We start from the raw sequence: 20,463 nt of genomic DNA on the forward strand, positions 1-20,463 counted from the left end.
CCTGATGAACTGCTCTGCTGCCCTTTTAAGCAGGTGACACTGCAGCTTTATTGGAGTAGGTACTGGGGCCAGTCCAAAGAGGCAGCTCAGCAGTAGAACGAGCAAGTAAAATGTCCAGTCACATTTTAGACTTCTTTGACAGCTAAAGTTACTTAATGCTTTCAAGCTTTTAAGTTAAGGTTTGTGTAAACAGTCAAACAAAGTAGTTTAAAGCCAGCTCCACTTCAGCCGCAGTAACAGTCATAGGTTTATTTCTGTATTTGAAATAATTTAGATGATTAATTACATTTTGTATACTATATTAGTTTAATTAACATACAACAGTGATTTGTAATACACAATAAAGGAGGTGGGTTGTTAGCAAATGTAGCAACACGCACCATTAGCAAACCTATAAAATCAGGCCACCTAGTGATCTAGACAAACACACACGGATCCAAACACCTGTCTATATGTTTAGTTTTAGATAGACTCCTGAAATGACTGTTTAAAAAAGCCCTACCTTACTATGTGCGTAAACTACAGATCCAAGCAGTTTCCAGGTCCCTCCCCTACGGTCCATGCGCACCATACGCAGGATCTGAAGGAAGCGAAGGCTACGCAGCGCAGATGTGGCAAAGATGTTACCCTGGCTACCAGCTGAAACCACAGCAACTGAGGCGATAAGTACGATGATGTCTGGGGAGTAAAAGAGGGAAATTAAAGGTCATGGGTTTCACAATATTAGTAACAGGAACTGTGGTTGACTCACCTACTTTCTAAATCCATCCAACCTGCCATCCGTCACCTTTAAAACAGCTACTTATTCGCTAGAAGCTGTTGTTTTCCTTTTATTTACATGTTTACATAAGTCTTTGTTGGTCATTGTATCTACAGCTTTAAGATATCATACGTATTTTGTTTCACTGAATTTCCCGAGAATATTGACGTCTTCCTTGCTTGAACACCAAAATAAGAACTGAGAACTGCAGTCTTTTAAAAATGTGTGTTTTTATGTTCTACCCATAGCTGTGACAGTGGTAACCGTACCTGTAGTAACTAAGGGAAGACAAGTTTTATCAACATTGTTGCAACAATAGTATAACTTCCTACTTATGAACCTGTTTATATAAGAAACTATAGGTAACATCACAGGGAAGATATTAAAAGAACGCTATATAAACACAATTAAACTGTTTGGAGTTGTGAATGGCTGCATTCATAAATTGTACAGTTACATAGCAACATCTTCACACAGACCTACCTATGACACAAAACGGTTTTCTGGCAAAGCGGAGACGTCCCTGCCAGCCTCGATAGCGGCAACAGCAGCCAGCACTCCATATCCGGATGATGTACTCCAGGCCAAACACTACAATCATCACAAACTCCTGCAGGATGCATACACAATAATTCTCACACTTGAACCTTGTAGCATCATAAAAATAGTCAAACACCACAATCATCACAAACTCTCGCAGGACGCACACACAATAGTTCACGCTTGAACCTCGTAGCATCATAAAGATAGACTTAAAAAGTTATTCTTTCAATAGCTTTTTTCAAAAAGTAAAAAAAGGTAAATCTGTAAAAAAATAAATAAATAAATGAATAAAAATCATCATCATTTTTTTCCCATAATGCAGACTGTCAGACTTACAGTGATAATTCAGTGTTACAAGGCCATTAACACGGTTAATGGCTAAACTTGTGCTTTTCTTGCTTTGGTAGTAAAGATGTCTGTAATAAGAAAGACAATTTTACTGCAGATACTTTGACTCATCATAACAGGGAAAGCCTGTTTAAAGTCTACAGTGCTTCGTTTTTTGTTTTGTTTTTTTCCAGATAAGCGACTAACACCTGGACTAAAGCCTGCCAAAATATTTGTTTTCAAAATATTTGCTTTCATGCTGATAATTAGCCACAATTATAACATTTCTTTGAAAATATAAACTTTACTTTGGAGAATGTGGCCAATGTACTGGTCCATGTCCACATTAATGCTACAAGAGATGCTCAGCCATGGAAACCCATGATATGATGCTCCTAGTGCATTTTTTGTGTTACTGTAAATGCCAGAGATTTTGAAATTTCCAGTTAATGAGTCTTCAGAGCATTGGGACTTGGCGACCCTGCTCTGTAACTTCATGGCCGAGTTGCTCTGGTTCCATCAAGGCTTTAACTTTGCAATTATACCATTTCATTTGATCGTGGAATATCTAGGAGGGAGGAACCTTCACAAACTGATTATTATTGATCTGATTATTACTATCTTATTACAGTACCATGCTCCAATCCTGAGCTCTTTTAAAAGATCCATTCTTTCACAAATTTTTGTAAAGGCAGACTGCATTGCTAGGTGTGTAATTCTAATCACCTTTGGGACTGTAAACGCTTGAATTCAAAGATCAAGAGGTGTAGCCAAACACTTTTTTCAACATACAGGGTGGGCCATTTATATGGATACACCATAATAACATGGGAATGGTTGGTGATATCAAAGTCCTGTTTGTGGCACATTAGTATATGTGAGGGGGCAAACTCCTCAAGATGGGTGGTGACCATGGTGGCCATTTAGAAGTCGGCCATCTTGCATACAACTTTTGTTTTTTCAATATGAAGAGGGCCATGTGACACATCAAACTTATTGGTAATGTCACAAGAAAAACAATGGTGTGCTTGGTTTCAACGTAACTTTATTCTTTCATGAGTTATTTACAAGTTTCTCTTTGTTCACAGCCATTGACATGTCGAAGAGGTTAACACGTGAGGAGCGGATCGAAATTGTGTTGATATCTGGTGAACGCAGTAACCGGGTCATTGCAGCAGATTTCAATTCAAGACACCCTACGAGACCACCCATCTCCCATGCTACAGTTAGCAAACTGCTTGCTAAGTTTCGTGAAACTGGACGCAAGAAAACTGTCACTAATGAAGAAACATCAGTGGCTGTCCTAGCTTCATTCAGCAAGGGCCCACAGCATAGCACTCACCGCATGTCACTGGAAAGTGGCATTAGTCGAACATCCCTTCAGCGGATATTAGCTACTCACAAATGGCACCCTTACAAACTCCAGCTACTGCAGCATCTCAACGAGGATGACCCAGATCGGCGCACAGAATTTGCAGAATGGGCAAAACAAAAACTGGAACAGGACCCTCAGTTCACGCAGAAGATTTTGTTCAGTGATGAGGCAAACTTTTATGTGAATGGTGAAGTTAACAAACAAAACCACCGCTATTGGTCTGACACTAACCCACATTGGATGGATCCCTCCAAGACTGTTGGAACAACAAAAGTGATGGTTTGGTGTGGCATATGGGGTACAACAATAGTGGGTCCATTCTTCATCAATGGAAACCTCAAGGCCACTGGATATTTGAAATTGCTACATGATGATGTGTTTCCCTCTTTATGCACTGAAGCTGGCACGTTCCCTGAGTTTTTCCAGCAAGATGGTGCACCACCACATTATGGGTGCCAGGTCCGAGCATTCCTAGATGAACAGTTTCCTGGAAAGTGGATTGGTCGTCGTGGGCCAGTTGTATGGCCCCCAAGGTCTCCCGATCTGACCCCCTTAGACTTTTATCTTTGTGGTCATCTGAAGGCAATTGTCTATGGTGTGAAGATACGAGATGTGCAGCACCTGAAACTACGGATACTGGATGCCTGTGCTGGCATTTCTCCTGCGGTGTTGCTATCAGTGTGTGAAGAGTGGGAGAAGAGGGTTGCATTGACAATCCAACACAATGGGCAGCACATTGAACACATTTTATAAGTGGTGAGAAACTTGTAGATAACTCATGAAAGAATAAAGTTAGGTTGAAACCAAGCACACCATTGTTTTTCTTGTGACATTACCAATAAGTTTGATGTGTCACATGGCCCTCTTCATATTGAAAAAACAAAAGTTGTATGCAAGATGGCCGACTTCTAAATGGCCACCATGGTCACCACCCATCTTGAGGAGTTTGCCCCCTCACATATACTAATGTGCCACAAACAGGACTTTAATATCACCAACCATTCCCATGTTATTACGGTGTATCCATATAAATGGCCCACCCTGTAGAGTATCTTGCTGTACAGAACTTTGACATATGAAACATAGAGTCATAGCCAGCTTTTAGCTAAAATCTAAAGAGATGAACCAATAAAGGTTAAAAAAGTGACAAAACTCCAGAAGGTCACTGTGCTTACATAAAAGTGTTATAAAGTAATTACTCAGTATAACAGAGTAAGCAAACAGGATACCCCATGTTAATCAGTGAGCTTTACAAGGATTTAGAAAGTCTGCTTTTCAAATGTATGCTAACCTTAGCTATCTGCTTTCCTTTCACTTTTCTCATGCAAGTCTCATAACTGGAAATAACCGTTCCTTTAAAAAAATCGGACCAAATCCAAATAATAGGAACAAAAAATACTGTATGCCTCTACAGCTCCACTAACAAAAAGTAGTTATATAATATTGGTTATACTGTGTATAATAGTACACTGTGTGATCTGTCAGTCATCCACAGTGAGCTTCACCATGAGCACTTCATGAATATCTCTGCTGTGCAAAAAGTAAAACTGTTTTGTGTTATTTTTGCAATATCTTTTATTTTTTATCACTATCTTAGCTGACAGATTTGTTTTCTGCTCAAGCACATCCAAGGTACACACTGTTAAACTGACTGATTTAACAAACTGATTTAGACACACACACACACACACACAGTTATTTTACTGCATGACTTTATCATAAAATCATATAATGTAAACCCAATAGGCACTCTCCAGGAGACACATACCTATTGAGTCCAACTATTTGTATGAGTGTGTGTGTCTGTGCATGTATGTGTCAGTGCAGGTGCATTTGTGTGTGGTTGTTTTCTTGTGTGTCCTACCAGGATGAGCAGGCAGTGCGAGGAGAACTCCTGGTGCGCAGGGATGGTGGAAAACACAGAGAGAACTAGACATCCGAATACCAGGATAAACCTTTGAAGACAAAACACACACACACACACACACACACACACACACACACACACACACACACACACACACACACACACACACACATATTAATACAAAACATATATGTGTAATAAAGGTGATTTAGATCTTCATAAAGGTTTAGACTCGTTAGCTCAGGGATTCTCTGGAAGTGATTATTTCCCCCCCACCAGGCTACAATCTGGATTTAAACTGTTAAGAGCCTTATTAGTTTCTGACAAAACAATGTTTAAAGCTTCAGCATCTTTTATTTTATTACAGCACTGTAATTTAGTGAATGGAGGGAAGGCAAAGAAATGGTTATCACAGTAACAATAAGGCCTCAAAAGATTGTAAATACATTCTGTTGTTGACTAGTTATCCTAGGGTGAAGAACAGCTTAATATATTTCCAGCTTAATATATTTATTACTCTACTAGAGCATGATTTCCTGTTTGAAATGAGTTGTTTCTTCCTTCTTCAATGATCCCTATCTGGTCTACAATGGCCCTTCAGTTAATTTCAAAGCACTTTCTGGATGGATGTAAACTGCATTTCGTTGCCTTGTACTTGTGACATGTGCAATGACAATAAAGTCGAATTCTATTCTGTTCTAATTCTATTCCGTTGTGATCTTATCTTAGTTATTGATCTTAGTTATCTTAGTTAGTGATCTATCTTAGATATATCTACTCTCACTTGTACCAAGAATACAAAAATTGTGTGAAACTGAGCATCTAGAGCTCGCTGAAGCCTGAGTTTTTGGCTCATAGAGATTATATAGACACTGAGCTTAGTATTTATATTTCACAGGAAAAAACCCACACAGAAACAAATAAAAAGCTAAAATATCAATATAAAGGGGGGTCACTGGAAAATCTGTATGTCAGAGCTGATATCCCACAATCTGTATGTCAATCCAAAACTGAATCCAGTCGTGAAAAAAAGTATTTTGTAATTTCTTCTTCTTCTTCTTTTGGCTGCTCCCTTTAGGGGTCGCCACGGCGCATCATCTGCCTCCATCTCACTCTATCCCTAGCATCCTCCCCTGCCACACCAACTTTCTGCACATCCTTGTAATTTGATTTCTGATCGTTACTGTAAAGCTTGAGTCATAATCAGAGTGGAACTGTGGGGTATGGATCTGGAATAACTCTAACGTACTCAGAGTAAAAGCTCCAATTTCTAATGCGTTGTTTCAAATGACAATATAGACTCAAACTACATCACTGGTGCCTGCAAGGAAACCACTCAGTCTCTTGTAAGTCATATGGCAACTTGGTTAATGAGCAAATACAAATTAAAATTCACAAGGCAGCTTCCAGGCAACATATGCACCGACTAGCAGTCCCAGCCTACCGTTCTTCAGAGTAACTCTGAACTGTTTTTGTTTTTTTCCAAGATGCCATCTGTCTTTCTGATATTTATGTGTTTATGGTCTCATTCCCACAGATTTTTTAAAGGTTTCTTTTCCAGTCTTATTCCCTTTCTCATTTTCGGGACCCTCGCTCTTACTTGTCTCTTTAATATACCAAATTTTTTACTGGTCCCTCCCACACTGTTTCCCTCCTCACCTCCCATCCTCCAACTGTAATCTCTCCTTCCTTCAGCCTTCTGTTTCTCTGGACGCATTTTATTTTCTCTCTTCTGGCTTCCTTGTATAATTGATGTCAGGATTTATTTTCCATGGGATCCACAAGGAATATGAAAAGTGAGGTGAAGGCTCATGTGTGTACCTGGCTGCATGCTTCACAGCAGCAGAGGACTGATGGTTCGAACTTCCAGCACACATCTGTATCTGATACTGACTCCTTGTCTAATAGCTCTTTACTGTCATGCAGACAGACAGCATGAGGAGCACATTTAAAAACAGCATCCAGTTGTGATAGAGAAGTTTGTGTGTTGTTGGTGTGTCTGTGTGTGTGTAACCACAGATTGTCAGGATAACTTATTAAGAAAAGTAAAAAACCAGGCATAGGTCATCCTTTAGACCAGGTCTGAAACAGGTCAGGTTTTAACATGACTTTTCTAATGATTTTTGTTAGGCGTTAGCAGTTTGGGAAGTGTCCAAGCTTGCAGTGGATCATTTCTATCTCTCTGCTCCACCTCGTTCACTGCAGTGACAACACACTCCCAGGCAATGTGTTTGGCTTTGTTTGCCAACCCACTAATTTGACCACTAAAAATGATGTGCTGACTGGCTTCAATCAGTCAGCTTATCTTTGAAAAAATGTATTTCCTGTTAGGATCATGGTCATTCCTAACTCAATCCGATTCCATTTAAGAAACTAGATGGCATGTTATATCATTGTATCAGGACCAACCAGGACTGAGGACTCGCCCATAAAGGAAACCTACCTGTGGTTAGACTCTCACTCTCTGCTTGCTGATGACTATTTGGCACACCTGGGGTGCTGCTCTTGAGCAATTCTTTTGTTTGTAAAAGGTTTGTGGTGTTAGACACAACCTAATGGTCCCTTTTCACATTTTGTACAATCTTGAATAATTTTCTTCACTTTCACAAGGACTCAAAATTATTGTGGCTGTCCCGTTACTCCCTCTGTCCAACCAGGGGTCATAACAGTGGCTGTCAAGACGCCACTGTTAAGGAAGGGAAACAGGAAATGTAACATTTGACAGGTATGCCAAATTACATTAAAACTTGACTGAAAATGAGTAACTACATGTCTTATAGAATGATGAACCCAAATGTGAACTTTTGGTTCAAATAAATATGCCTGGAGGAGATCAGTAGAGCTGGCTACAACAGTGTAAACAAAATTTTGTTTTTATGAATGCAGTAAAGGATCGTCACATTTTGATCCACCATGTAATACTATTTAGAAAATATCTGCTTGGCAACAGCATCATCAATGATCCCAAACATAATGGCAGTGCAGCAACAGCATAACGATGGAAGAACACACAGTGGAGCACTATCAGTCATGAACTGCCAAGAGCAGTGAGGGATCATGATGACAGCACAAGCTGCAGCAAAGATTCAAAGAAGAGATTTGGACTGTCCGTCAAGACGCCTGGAGAAGTACTCCTGAAGACTACAAAAACACTTTCTGTAAAAGCAGTGTGAGATGTTCCAGACCTCTTGTTTATGGAAGAGACCAAATCAACTTCCCTTAAATGATTGGATGGATGCATTTATGTATGTGTACTTCTACCACTCCTCTCCTGTCTCATTTATGTTTAGTTTATGGAGCAAAATATATCCTAGCTTGTAACACATCCTTCAAGTGTGGCTATTTAAAGAATTCTCCCTCTAATGTTGCAGCACAACATGTTTTTTCATTGCTAGAATGCTATGAATGCTTGTTTCTTTAAATTATTTATTTATTTAGGCTGGTGAGTCCTGAATTTCAGCAGGAAATTATGAATATGAAGACAAAAGAGTTTCTGAATCATGTGCACTGGTTTCAGAACATTTTAGAAGGTAATATCGCAGAAGTTGGCTTGTAACTTCAGAGGTAAGCAGTAGTGCTCTTCTTTGTCTTGCGATCTAGCTGACCTTTCAGCCAATCTGACACCTTTTGGAAACACAGATAGCTTCACTAAACACACCACTCTGAAAATTGACTTACAAAAGTTTTTCAGAGACACCTAAAGTCTGCATGCAGTGGTGTATATGTAGGCCTTATTCCACACACTACGTTTTAGAAACATAAAAATGCATCACTAGCACATTAATTGCGTGTTTGCATTGGTACTCTTTGTAAGAGCATGTAATTTTAGAAGCAATGACATGTACAAATTATACTGTGATGTGATTTGAAATTGGTTAAAGAATTTTTCTCCAAAATTTCTTGACTTAATAAAGTGAAGCCTGGCTAAATTTCAGTGATTTCAGTGTCCAAATGTAATTTCTAAGGCTATTTTGTATTAGACAATTGCATATTTTCAAGATGTTTTTATTTTTCATCCTCATGTTTCAAGTATATTTTCTTTCTAATCACATTTCAGTACCAGGCTTTTAGTGAATAAATAAAACGAGTGAACGGTTTAGTGTACTGTGTGAAAATAGAGCAATGAGAGACCTTGATTACAGCCTTTGGCAAAATCAGAGTGAATAGCTCCTGCAATTTACAATCGGAGACTATATGAATAACTTTGGAAACGCACGTTATTATTCTTTGATGTTTATAACAACACAAGCAGAGGCATTCTCGATGAACGCTCCATGCTATATTTACAATGGCAGCAGTTTTCATTTTTGAGGAGAGGAGATGCAAAGATCACCCAGACAGCTCTTTACCATTTGGTGGACAGGTACTGGATCTGTAATTTCAGTCATCAGATGATTATTGTTTAGACATGCTGATGAGAAGAAGGCATGACTGCGGGTTTCTGAGTCAACCGTGTGATTATGAATAATGAAAAAAGTCTAATGAACTCTCGGCTTTCTGTGTTTAAAAGTGGCATAATTTTACATCACTCATCTGAAATCAGCATAGTATCAACATTGCTTTAAGCATCCAGGAACAGTGTGTGTCTTCCATCTGTTGCATCTCTTGTCGGACATCGGTTGATGATGAAATTATTCAGTGGATGCAGGCAGACATGACGAACAAGGAAGAACTGATGAGAGATATAGTTGATAACAGTTCCTTGGTGAATTTGCCACTTTTTAGAAATAGCTGCACAAATAAAGTAGAAGTGCTGAGATCTGTGTAGCTCATTCTGAGAAAGCTGAGTATGCAGTAACAAGTATGTATTCAGTACAAGTATCTCAAGCAAGGCTCTCTATTATATATATTTTTAGTTTTCGTTAAGGCTATTGAGAAAATGCTGATACTATTGCGAATAACTTATAAAACAGATGTTTCACTTGCTGGGCCCACGTCCTTATTTTATGTTTGACAGCAATTGGTAGATAAAGGTTAAGATAAAGATAAAGGCTTGGACATGAATTGAGCTGATGTTTGGGGAAGGCCTTGAAGCTGACTGGCAGCGGCTCCCGGGCCGATCCTCGTGTATTAAATAGAAGTGAAGAAGTTAAAGAATTAAAAAGGGCAGGGAGGGTGGGGCACGTAAACGAGAACGAACAGCTTGTAGAATTGGGGGAACATATATAGATGAGAACTGGAAGGAGCGTGTTTGGAGGGGTGGTCCTGCTCCTGAAATTCAGATTCTTTATCTCCAAATGTTTAACAACACATTGTGAAAAACAGATCCAGTGGTTTTAAAGCAGCTACTTGTCTCAAATTATATAATTAAATTAAAAAACTCATGATCCTGACTTTGAGAATTTAATAGATGTTGGCAGTTGACTAGCAATGCTGAAACTTGTCCTTGCTTGAAGTAATCTTCATGTAAGTGTTTGGAAAGACATATTTTTAGCATTTGCAAAATGCTCCATCGTATGGCATTTCTTGTAAAGACTTGAACAGTATGCCTCTGTGTTTAGTATGAAGACTTTAATGTTACTGGCTCAGTTTAAACTAAAGAATTAGAGGTGATGATAGATATTTGCACAAGTACAAGTTTTCCATCACCTCATAGCTCTATATCCAACTCAGGCACAAAAGCAATATTAATTAATATCAATATTAACCTAACAGGCGATTTGTGTGTCGTCTCATATATGGTTCGTATAGTTGTTGTTGCTAAAAACGTTGCTGTTTACTGACATTAGCACCAAATGTTTAGAGTCCATTCAATTTCACAGTGTTCCTCTTCAGAACATTTGTGGTGGATGTCCCACTTTGTTAAATGTTAGCTAACTTTGTTTATTAGGTTGCTCCACTGCATGCTGGCCAACTTCTGCATCACATTGTCAGACCAACATGTGGTTAAGTTGGTGTTTGACACTCTCAGTGGAGGACTGCAGGTTTGATAGTTTGCCCCCCTTGGTGCATATGACACAGACTTATTTACTGCTGATGAACAATCTGAGGAACTGCACTACTGTACACACACACACACACACACACACACACACACACACACACACACACACACACACACCTTTAACACTCCTCCACAAGCTGACAATAATGCCAAAAAAGCCAGGAGAGTGAGGTGAGTATGTGAGTAATCAGTTCCCTGGAGATTTGCAGCCTGGACTCCCAGGGCGGTTTCATTACAAACATGAGATCTTAAAATAGAAACAAGGTAAGTAGGCTACAACAGGAAACAAACAGTAGCTGCACAGCAGTTTCCAATTTGATGACTTTTAAAAGTTGTTCCTTCTTGAAAATGAACCACCTGCTGATCTTGATATAACATACTTAAGGTTTCATGTGTGTATAGCAAAATTTAAAGATACGCAATTTGTTATTTCTTCCAAATATGTACCTCCAACTTTACAGGTAACTAGAAGGATTTCAACTGATTTATTTGTGGGAAATTACTTTCCCACTTTCAGATTCATGTTTAAAATAAACTAAATTTCTGATATCATCAGTGCAAAAAGTTATAAACTGATACGAACAAAGCAGATATAGTCTTGACACTGGAGAGAGGACCACTTGACTTTTCTCTTTTCTGTGGATAATAATTTGTCTCTGACTGAACATGGAAAGTGGAAGAAGGTTTAAAGTCATCAAGCAGCTTATGGTAAGATGTGTGCATCTGTGTGTGAAGCACAGATATCTCTGTGAGATGTAAAAGCTTGCAGTATGCGCATACTAACATGATACGGTTGGTTTAAACAAGTGTGGGGAGCAGCCAAGTAAGAGAGCAAGCATGATGTTTTTATAATTAAATAAGAATCTGAGCATGGATTGAGAAAGTGTGGTGTGTTTCTGTGTCTGTGAGTGTGTGTGAGAGAGAGAGACAGATTGGGTACGTGAGAGGTCAAGGTTTTCCACACAATGCTGTCTGGTATCATTATCTATTTCCTTCTTTCTTTTTGTGCCAGCCATGCATACCCTTTCAATCAAGGGAGTGGAACCAGAGGGGAAAAGATTGAAATGGAGAGAAAAAGACAAACTGAGAGAGCTGACGAGACTACTCACTTTGGAGAAGTACATGATGTTCCTCATAATGTGTCAAGTTAACAAAACAAAAGAAACAGAAACAAGAAACAAAAGAGCAGCAGAGAACTCGGTGGTGGATTAAAGGGGAAATACTGACTCCCACAAATCAAAATGATTGAACAATATAGGAGTTAGTTCAGCAGGTTCTCCTGGATGAAAGCAGCAGGGCTAGTTGTGGCTGTAATGGGAAGACACAGCTCAAGCTATAAATACTATATCTCCAAATAAGAAAGTCCTGGTTGATCGGTACATCTGAAATGAAACAAGACAGGGAGATAGAGATGATGGTAAGGAGAGCAACTCTTTCTTTTCAGTCTTTTTGTCTGCCCAATCTCTTACTTTCTCTCTGGACCTACTGTGGACCTCTCAGGTGTCACTGAATGATATCACACACACACACACACACACACACACACACACACACACCGGTAGATAAAGAGCCAAAAGAGATGACAGAAAGAGATGAAAAAGCAAGATGAGGGAAAGAAGGAGGCATAGTCAGAAAGAAAGACGGAGCCAGGGTGATTCTTTGCCAGCAGTCTATTAGTTAATCCCTGTGTTTATCCAGTCGAGTGCAGTATCTTACCTGATGATGGCAGTGATAAAACATACGGTTTTATTTCTAAGCAACTACCTGACCAAACACAGCCGGGCCAAGGACATGGCGCTGCACGGCAGTTTTCTCTACAAGCCTGTGAAAGAGTTGCAAGGCTTTCTCCATCAAGCCTTTCTCCACTAAAAGAAAAACGCAAGAAGACGTAATAGTCAATCTTTAAATCTCAGAAGTCAAATATATAGGTGGATGGAACATACCATCTCATATTAGGAAGTATAAGAAAGGCCTATCCATACTAATACAAGGGCTTGAAGTGTAATAGTCAATTCAATCGATCTACAAAGTATGTAACTTTTAATCCTGAGCTGATAGGTTTAAGGGTCACATGTTCTAATATGACTCAAATAATATGTAGGAAATAAACCATAGAAGACTTCTCTTGATCTGTTTTGTCTTCTTTAAATATTGCTGAACTGAACAGCCTCCAAACAATGATAGACTTTATATACAGAACTAAAGAGCACGGACTCCGGTTGCAAATAACACCACTAGTCCAAGAATGCCCTGCTAATTTCCGGGATATTTTGGCTTTACTTCTGTACAGTGGGAGGCTGCATCGTGATGCATCGTCCATCTTTATATACAGTCTGTGGGGACGACACACTCCAGCTGCATCTGCGTGCGTCATTTAATGCCAGTAACGTCAGTGACATAAAGACCTACGAGGCAATCGAGATAAACTGCTCAGCATGTGCCAGTTCACAGAGAAAATTTGATAAACCTCCCACAGTGGGCACAGCAGATGCTTTGACTGAGGAGATTTTATATTACACACACACATCCATCTATACACATATGCAGTTTTTTTATCACCTCATTTTTTATTTGACAGAAATACTTCTAATATAAGACTTTTATATAATAATCATATCATATTCATATTATTTCTTTAGACATGGAGAGCTGCACCAATGTCATACAACAGAAGGAAGCTATTATTAGCATAAAATGATTGTTTATGGAAAGAGAATTGGCAAAGCCGTGCGGGTAGAGGTGTTATTTAGTTTTTGCTTTCTGTATTGATTTGACTTAGCGCACAAGTTTAGAAACAGATTTAGAGATGTCTCAACAAATTCACGACATCAATCCAAACTTTTTGTGCAAAAGGGAATTAAAGGTAACTGCACAGTTCAGATCTGCGACATCTAGATTTGGTATGTCTGAGCATCCCTCTTCACCGGTTTATCAGTGGATTAACGTGCCACATCGCCACATCTAGAAGCCATGTTACTGCAGCAAAGAGAGACAGACAGAAAGACTTCAGAGACAGGCGCAGAGAGCAAGAAAGAGCCGGACAGAAGCCAATTTTCCATGATGTGGGATGCACTGAAGATGGGTGACTGGTGCGAGAATACTCGGAAAGCTTTCAGTGCGTGCGTGCGTATGTGTGTTTTCGTTAACTAGACACAGACTGACACATTGTTGAAGAAAGCCAACAGCTAACGGGGTTCATAAAAAATACTGGCTTATATACACACACACACACACACACACACACACACAATACACGAGATTCCTATCAGCACCCATTTCAGCATTTAAACCACTCCAAAACTCCCGTTCACAATGCTGTGAAGCAGATGTCAGAGGCAGACAGTGAACCAGAGACCAAAGGAGAGTTCAAAAAGGAGAGAACGGTAGACAAGTTTATGTGACAAAACTGTATCCTGCATTGAAAATCATATATATATATATTTATTTATTTTAAACTATTTGTTTCTCTTGAACACACAGACTCATAAACAAGAGTGATGTCCCTACACTGACAGAGTGGGAAAAGGAAGGGGTTCAGCTTCTGTGTTTGATTTCCCTTGGACTTCGAATCAAAAGCTTTTTATCATTTGATTTCTCAGAAATCAGAGCGGACATAAACACAGGCTTATCCAAACCTCTGAGGCAAGGAAATTAGAAGCACAAATCTGCAGTTGCTGTGTAGATAAAGACTCTGAATTATCTATTTTACAATAATATCTTTGCTGGCTGTATAGATTGAGTAGATACACTTTCCTCTTTCTTGCTGTGTTCTAAAGACGGACACTCGGCTTAGCCAGCTGCATTATGCATGTTATGACAGAAAATATCACACCTTTTGCGTATTTGGAAATCCACCGGGCTCAGTGGGTAGCTTTCTTTAAAGCCACTTGATTATGTGCAGCATGTGCATGAAGGCTCATTACTCACACCCAGCTAGCTGAGTCCAAAGAGGACTATGATTGATCAAGTACAGGGCCTGTGCAGCTTAAATGAGCTCAGTTAAGCCAAGACCACAATATGGTTTGTCAGGAATTAAGTATGGCTTTTTGTCTTGCAGTTTTGAATCTTGGCATTTTATGTAACTCATTTCAACAGCACATTTACTTCCTTTGTTTTTTAGACAGGACTGCAATTAAAATTTTATGACTAACAGTTTAGTTTGACTAAGTTCATTTTTTTTCTCTTTAGCATTGTAAAACACTTTTTTTTGTTGTTGCTGTGTTAAAAAATTATGTGATACAGACTTGCATTTGTACTTACACAATAGGCAGTAACAGCAAAGAATCATCTCAAGTGCATTTTAGATCATTAAGTTTTACTATGAGGCAACATTTTTATCAATATTCAATAGAATTCCTTCACATTCGAATCCATCAGGTGTCTACTGTAAAAAGAGCAACTTGATGAGTGTCACCTATTGAGAGGTTCCTTCCGTCACTTTATTTATTTCACTCTCTACAGGAGGAAAAATTATTTAGCCTTGTAGCTAAGATCTTGTTTTTTGAGGCTAGCAGATTAATGCTAGACTGGCCTTGTTGAATTTTACGTATTTATAATCACAGGATATTGTGTAGCGAAAAACATGGCTGAGTCTAGCTTGCTATGTTTGAGGGTGCAGCTAAAATAAACCCTAGGCAACCTGGATGAGACAAAGACAGGAGGTCAGAGCAGACAACTCTGGTCCCTGTTCAGATGTTCTCGTTTATTTTTAAAAATATGAGTCCTGATGAAAATAAGCGTAATAGACAAGCCATCTAAACTAAATTAAAAATAGTACCCACAGGCTTTAGAATAGAAGTCACTGCAGGAATCAACAGTTACCCATATGGAGGTGAGCTAATCAGCACAAAAACAGCTACAACAGGTAAAATGAAAATACAGTGAAATTTAGACACAGATCAAAAAAGTTGCTTGAGTTAACTGAAGTAGATGCTTTTGTGTATGTGCTTCTTTTGTTTCTATGTTTGTTTTTATTGCATCTCTGTGCCACATCTCTCTCTGCAGTAGGAAACTCTGGAGGTGGCAGTAAGCTGCTCACCCAATCAGACATTTGCAATCATTCTTGTGATTTTTCTGTTGCCTTTTCATATTTATTTATTTATTTATTTTTACCTTTGATTTAGTAGGCAGAATGCCCTGTTTGAGTGGGTTGAGTCTTGCCCTGTCTGTAGAACAGGCCTATGTGGAAATCACTCTTAATCCATTTAAAACTGTTTTTTTTTAAAATACTGTAGCAGTGCAAAGCTATAACAGTAAAGTAAACAAATGTGTATAAAGTACAGAAGTGTAGCCATGTTAAAGCCAAGTTAGAGTCTGAAATATTTATACTTTTAAGGTACTTTCTGGAGAATTTTATTTATATAATGTGTCAGGATACTAAGTGAGAAGGTTTGAGCCTCTAGCAAGGCTCAGTTCAACTCAGGGGCTTAATACCTAAGGTCCTTGAGCATGAGATACATTTTTATCAGTGCATATGTTAACTGAAAACTACGTCTTACATCTGTATTCACCTTCAAAATACTGTATTTCTTTTAGTATTTCACAAAACCTCTTTATGAAGAAGATGAGTCTATGTTTGGTTTTAAAGGCTTAGAAATTAGCAGCTCAGATGACTGACTGATAATTGAACAGTTTACTTGCATGATGAGCAAATTAAAAAGAACACAGAACAAATAAAATTGAAGCATGAAACATGCCAAAAATTGTTTGCAAAAGCACTGCTGCTCTGGAACTTTGGAACGGTGAATAAGGGAATTATTAGAGAAGTAAATCTGGGCTGTTGAATTGCTTTGGTGGAGTCAGCTCATTAGGTCAACAGATGGCCGACTGGCTCCCTTAGCACAGACATAGTGAAAACCGAACTGGAGAAGCTGACTCAGCGCAACTTATGTCAGTACAAGTGTGAGAGTTTGTACTTTATGTACACGCTGCTTATAGCTTTTTGAGTTGAGTGTGTGTGCTTATGCATGCATATTTGCTATCATTTTTACACTCGGTCCAAGCACATATCCAGTGTGTCAAACACATGTATCAGCCCACACAGCTCCATCTGTTCTGCTGTCTAGGCTGCAGGTTTTGAACATTAAGCGTTTTGAGTATGGGTTTCTGTTTACTTTTTTTTGTCTTCAGTGTCTGTGAAGGTTGATGTAAAAGCTCAAGAATGATGATGTGCCTTTGTGAAAACACCTAAAAAGATGTCTGCTGTCACACATTTATATAAACGAAAGGTTCGTTGTGAGGAGGCTAAACAAAAAGAATCATAACAGATGAAGAACATTTTGCTACTAAATGTCTTCATCTTTCCTGTCGTTTCTACGGTATATTGTACCGATGAGTTGAACAGTTTACTCAAATTTCTGAGATTTTGCTTTCTACTTTTGCTGCTGCTTGTGATTCACTAGAGATGTGCTCCAGTTAATGCCAGTAAAATTCAATTCCTGGGTTTTTTACTCCTTTTTTGATTAGAAATTCTTAGAGGCAAAACACAAATTCTTGAGCCAAAATAAAAACAGAGCAAAATGATGGGTAGATACTAGAGATGGACCGATCCGATATTACGTATCGGTATCGGTCCGATACTGACGTAAATTACTGGATCGGATATCGGAGAAAAATAAAAAAATGTAATCGATCCATTAAATATCAAAAAAGCACCTAGCAAAACTTGCGACATGGCTTAACTCGGCTCATAACCGTAGCACATCGCAGCAGTGCGGGTCACGTGATAGAGCGGCTGTGTGTATTTGTAGCCTTGCTAGCAATCCAGCATTTCATCTCCGAGGAAGTTATCCCAGAGAGAAGTAAAGCAAGTGTGTAAGTTCATCTCTGAATGTTTGTAAAGCATTCCCGCGTTAAGCTTAACAACAGATATATGGAGCGACCGCCTCTCTCTCTCCCTCTTCTGCTGCTACTTCAATCATGAAACTGATTAATGATCAGCTGATCGGCTTTTCTGTCGCGAGTCCGTCTCTCTTGTTTTTCTTTTATTGCTCACTTCGCGCCAGAAAAAGGAAACCAGCGGCTGAACAACAGCAGCACGTTTAAGCTTGATAAGCTGTTGTTAGAATTTATTTAAGATTACTTTCTACACCAGGATCCTTTTCTACGCAGCTGACGGCTGGTAACTGTGCAGGGGCGGATCTAGCAAAGTTTAGCCAGGGGGGCCGATAGGGCATGAACAGGGAGAAGGGGGCACAAAGACATACTTTTCGTTCTTATTCTCATTTAAAATGTCTAGCTTTTAATAAATAATTATCCGAATCTTACACCCAAAGTTTTAATCTGATGTAAAATGTATATAAGTCCATTACTGTATATAGTAACTATTAAGTCTAATATACCCTAGTAAGCTATAGTACTTTTTCCTTTGGGAAGGTACCATCTGTGCAGTCTGCAATTTTGTTGAAGAAAGGTGTTGAATCTATTTGATTATTCTTGAAAAATAACTGATTTCTGTGTATTTTTTTTTCACACTGCATCAAATTATAGTTGATTACGTCAATTAAGCATCATGAGGTGGAGGGTGGGAGGTGGTTCCCTATTTTATTTTATTTTATTTTATTTTTTTGCTGGGAGTTTTAGAACCCTATTAGTTAGGTTGCTTAATATTTCTGCTAAGTACTCTTTAAAATACCAGAATAGGGAGGATAGAGTAGGTTTAAGTTTATTAGATTGATCAGTTTTGCTGAACTATGAAATATTTTGGGTGCAGTGTATTTTTTGCCTACAGGTATAACAGAATAGTTTTAGTGTTTGTTTTTTTTAACTTGAGTATGAACTTATACAAAAAGCAGCAAGATATTAAAAAAACTGTTTTATTGATTAAAAAATACACTATATCGGATTCATATCGGTATCGGCAGATATCCAAATTTATGATATCGGTATCGGACATAAAAAAGTGGTATCATGCCATCTCTAGTAGATACTGCACCATTGCATGGTTTCTTATGAACCACCTCCTATGATAATTACATTTTCATCCTCATTAATATGACTACACCTTTTATTTCACATGCTAGAACAGATATCATGATGATGATAAGTAGTCAGTGCCATGGCTGAGCATTGTAGTGTATCAATTCTCTCAACGCTCTCAAAAGCAGATTCAGAAAGTCTGGGTTTTATACATTAAATCTATAGAACGATGGTAAATAAAGGCCTTCTATTTTATTCTAACTTCTAGTGCAAGATTTATTAAACTTTACCAACAGATTATTAGCTGTTTCATAACTTACTCAAGCTTAAGGCTCATGTTATGTGTCACTATTTTGATTGCAACACCTTAAATAACAAACAAGTACCTGCCCATGGTACAGTATTGGTTGATCTGATTGTGCTGCTGGCAAATTTATAAACGCAACCACAATGAGAAACATTTAAAAAAAAAAGTGGTGTTAGATGTTGTTTATATAAATAGATAGATAAATCTGAGAGTGCTTTTATGTTTATATATAACAAAAGGCACCATTAAGGAACCATGTAAACCATGGATTCTCTAAAAAATAAGCATTCCACTGCACTCATTAGCACTGTTTACATGTGCTGTGGTTTAGTTACATATGTCTATAACTTGCACCTGACAAAAATGCATAAATTGAGATGCTGGAAAAAATGTCTGATTTTGTATCCTGGACTAATTTTGCATGACTTGAAATCACATGGCTGCAAGTGCATTCATATTGTAGACAACGTTAAACTTTTGGTGTATTCCCTAAATACAATAAAATTTATGTTACAAGCTAATGTGTCAGTGTAATAGTGTAATACTGATGCTGTAAATGTCACAATTTGGAGATGTCAGAAATGTGCAACATTTGCTATAACGTCATGAAATAAAAATGAGATGTTTTATAAGGTATTATATGTCAATAAATGATACAAATTGGTCATTTTAACCCATTGGTAGGTGGTTGCTAGGCAACATGATTAAGTTGTGATATCTGATATAGGTAAGAATCTTCAGGGACCAATCTTTCAGTGCCAATTTCAGTGTCTCAACTCCTGTTTGTGTGGGAGTTTGTGGGCAAACAAACAGAGATTTGACATAACACGGTAATATTATCATTGTGATACATGGCCACATTACAATAATAGTAATAGTAATCCATCTTGTCATTGTGTCACACAGTCTTGCCGAGATTCAAGTCTGTGGTAAGTGGTGGAAGGGCGAGAGCAGATATAGACCTGGTCCAATTTGCATTTTCACACTTGTTTCCTTTTGTACTGGAGGCCCAGGTTTATAGTTAAACATAAGCCATTTGTACATAAGGCTTTAGTTTTACTGGAGAAACTTTAAAATGTATTATTTTGATGAACAGAAATAAAAATGCTCAACATAAATTTCTCATTTCATAAAAATGTATGTGAATGTTTCAAGCACAAATAATACCCGACAACGTCAGCAAACATTTCAATATGAATACAGGCATTAATATTTTATTATGCCAATGCGGAAATCTGTGTGTTTTACAGATGACTTAAAGTGATAAGTATTATTGAGACATGGGTATAAAAGAGAAGATAAAAAGGGCTTTTTAAAGAAGGAGAGAGTCAAAAAGGAACTTGTGAGCGAGCAAGTGAGACTACAAAGGAACAAAAGCCAAGGCTATTTCCCCTATTTCCAGTCTGGTTGAAATGGGACGTAG

General features: G+C 38.3%; 1 protein-coding gene across 4 annotated transcripts in view; it reads right to left on the bottom strand.

Annotated features, from left to right (window-relative positions):
* The window catches only part of kcnq5a (potassium voltage-gated channel, KQT-like subfamily, member 5a), a 116,050-nt gene that overhangs the window by 30,971 nt on the left and 64,616 nt on the right, over nucleotides 1–20,463 (bottom strand). For all 4 annotated transcript variants that reach the window (XM_084948567.1, XM_084948570.1, XM_084948571.1 and 1 more), the window contains exons 2-4: nucleotides 4,870–4,960; nucleotides 1,244–1,370; nucleotides 503–678 (exon numbers count right to left, since the gene is read on the bottom strand). In XM_084948567.1, coding sequence (XP_084804693.1) covers nucleotides 503–678; nucleotides 1,244–1,370; nucleotides 4,870–4,960 — 394 coding nt within the window. The remainder of the gene's footprint in view (nucleotides 1–502; nucleotides 679–1,243; nucleotides 1,371–4,869; nucleotides 4,961–20,463) is intronic.

The sequence above is a fragment of the Perissodus microlepis genome, chromosome 13, assembly GCF_051167445.1.
Source record: "Perissodus microlepis isolate ML-2025 ecotype Zambia chromosome 13, ASM5116744v1, whole genome shotgun sequence".
NCBI classification, from domain to species: Eukaryota; Metazoa; Chordata; class Actinopteri; order Cichliformes; family Cichlidae; genus Perissodus; species Perissodus microlepis.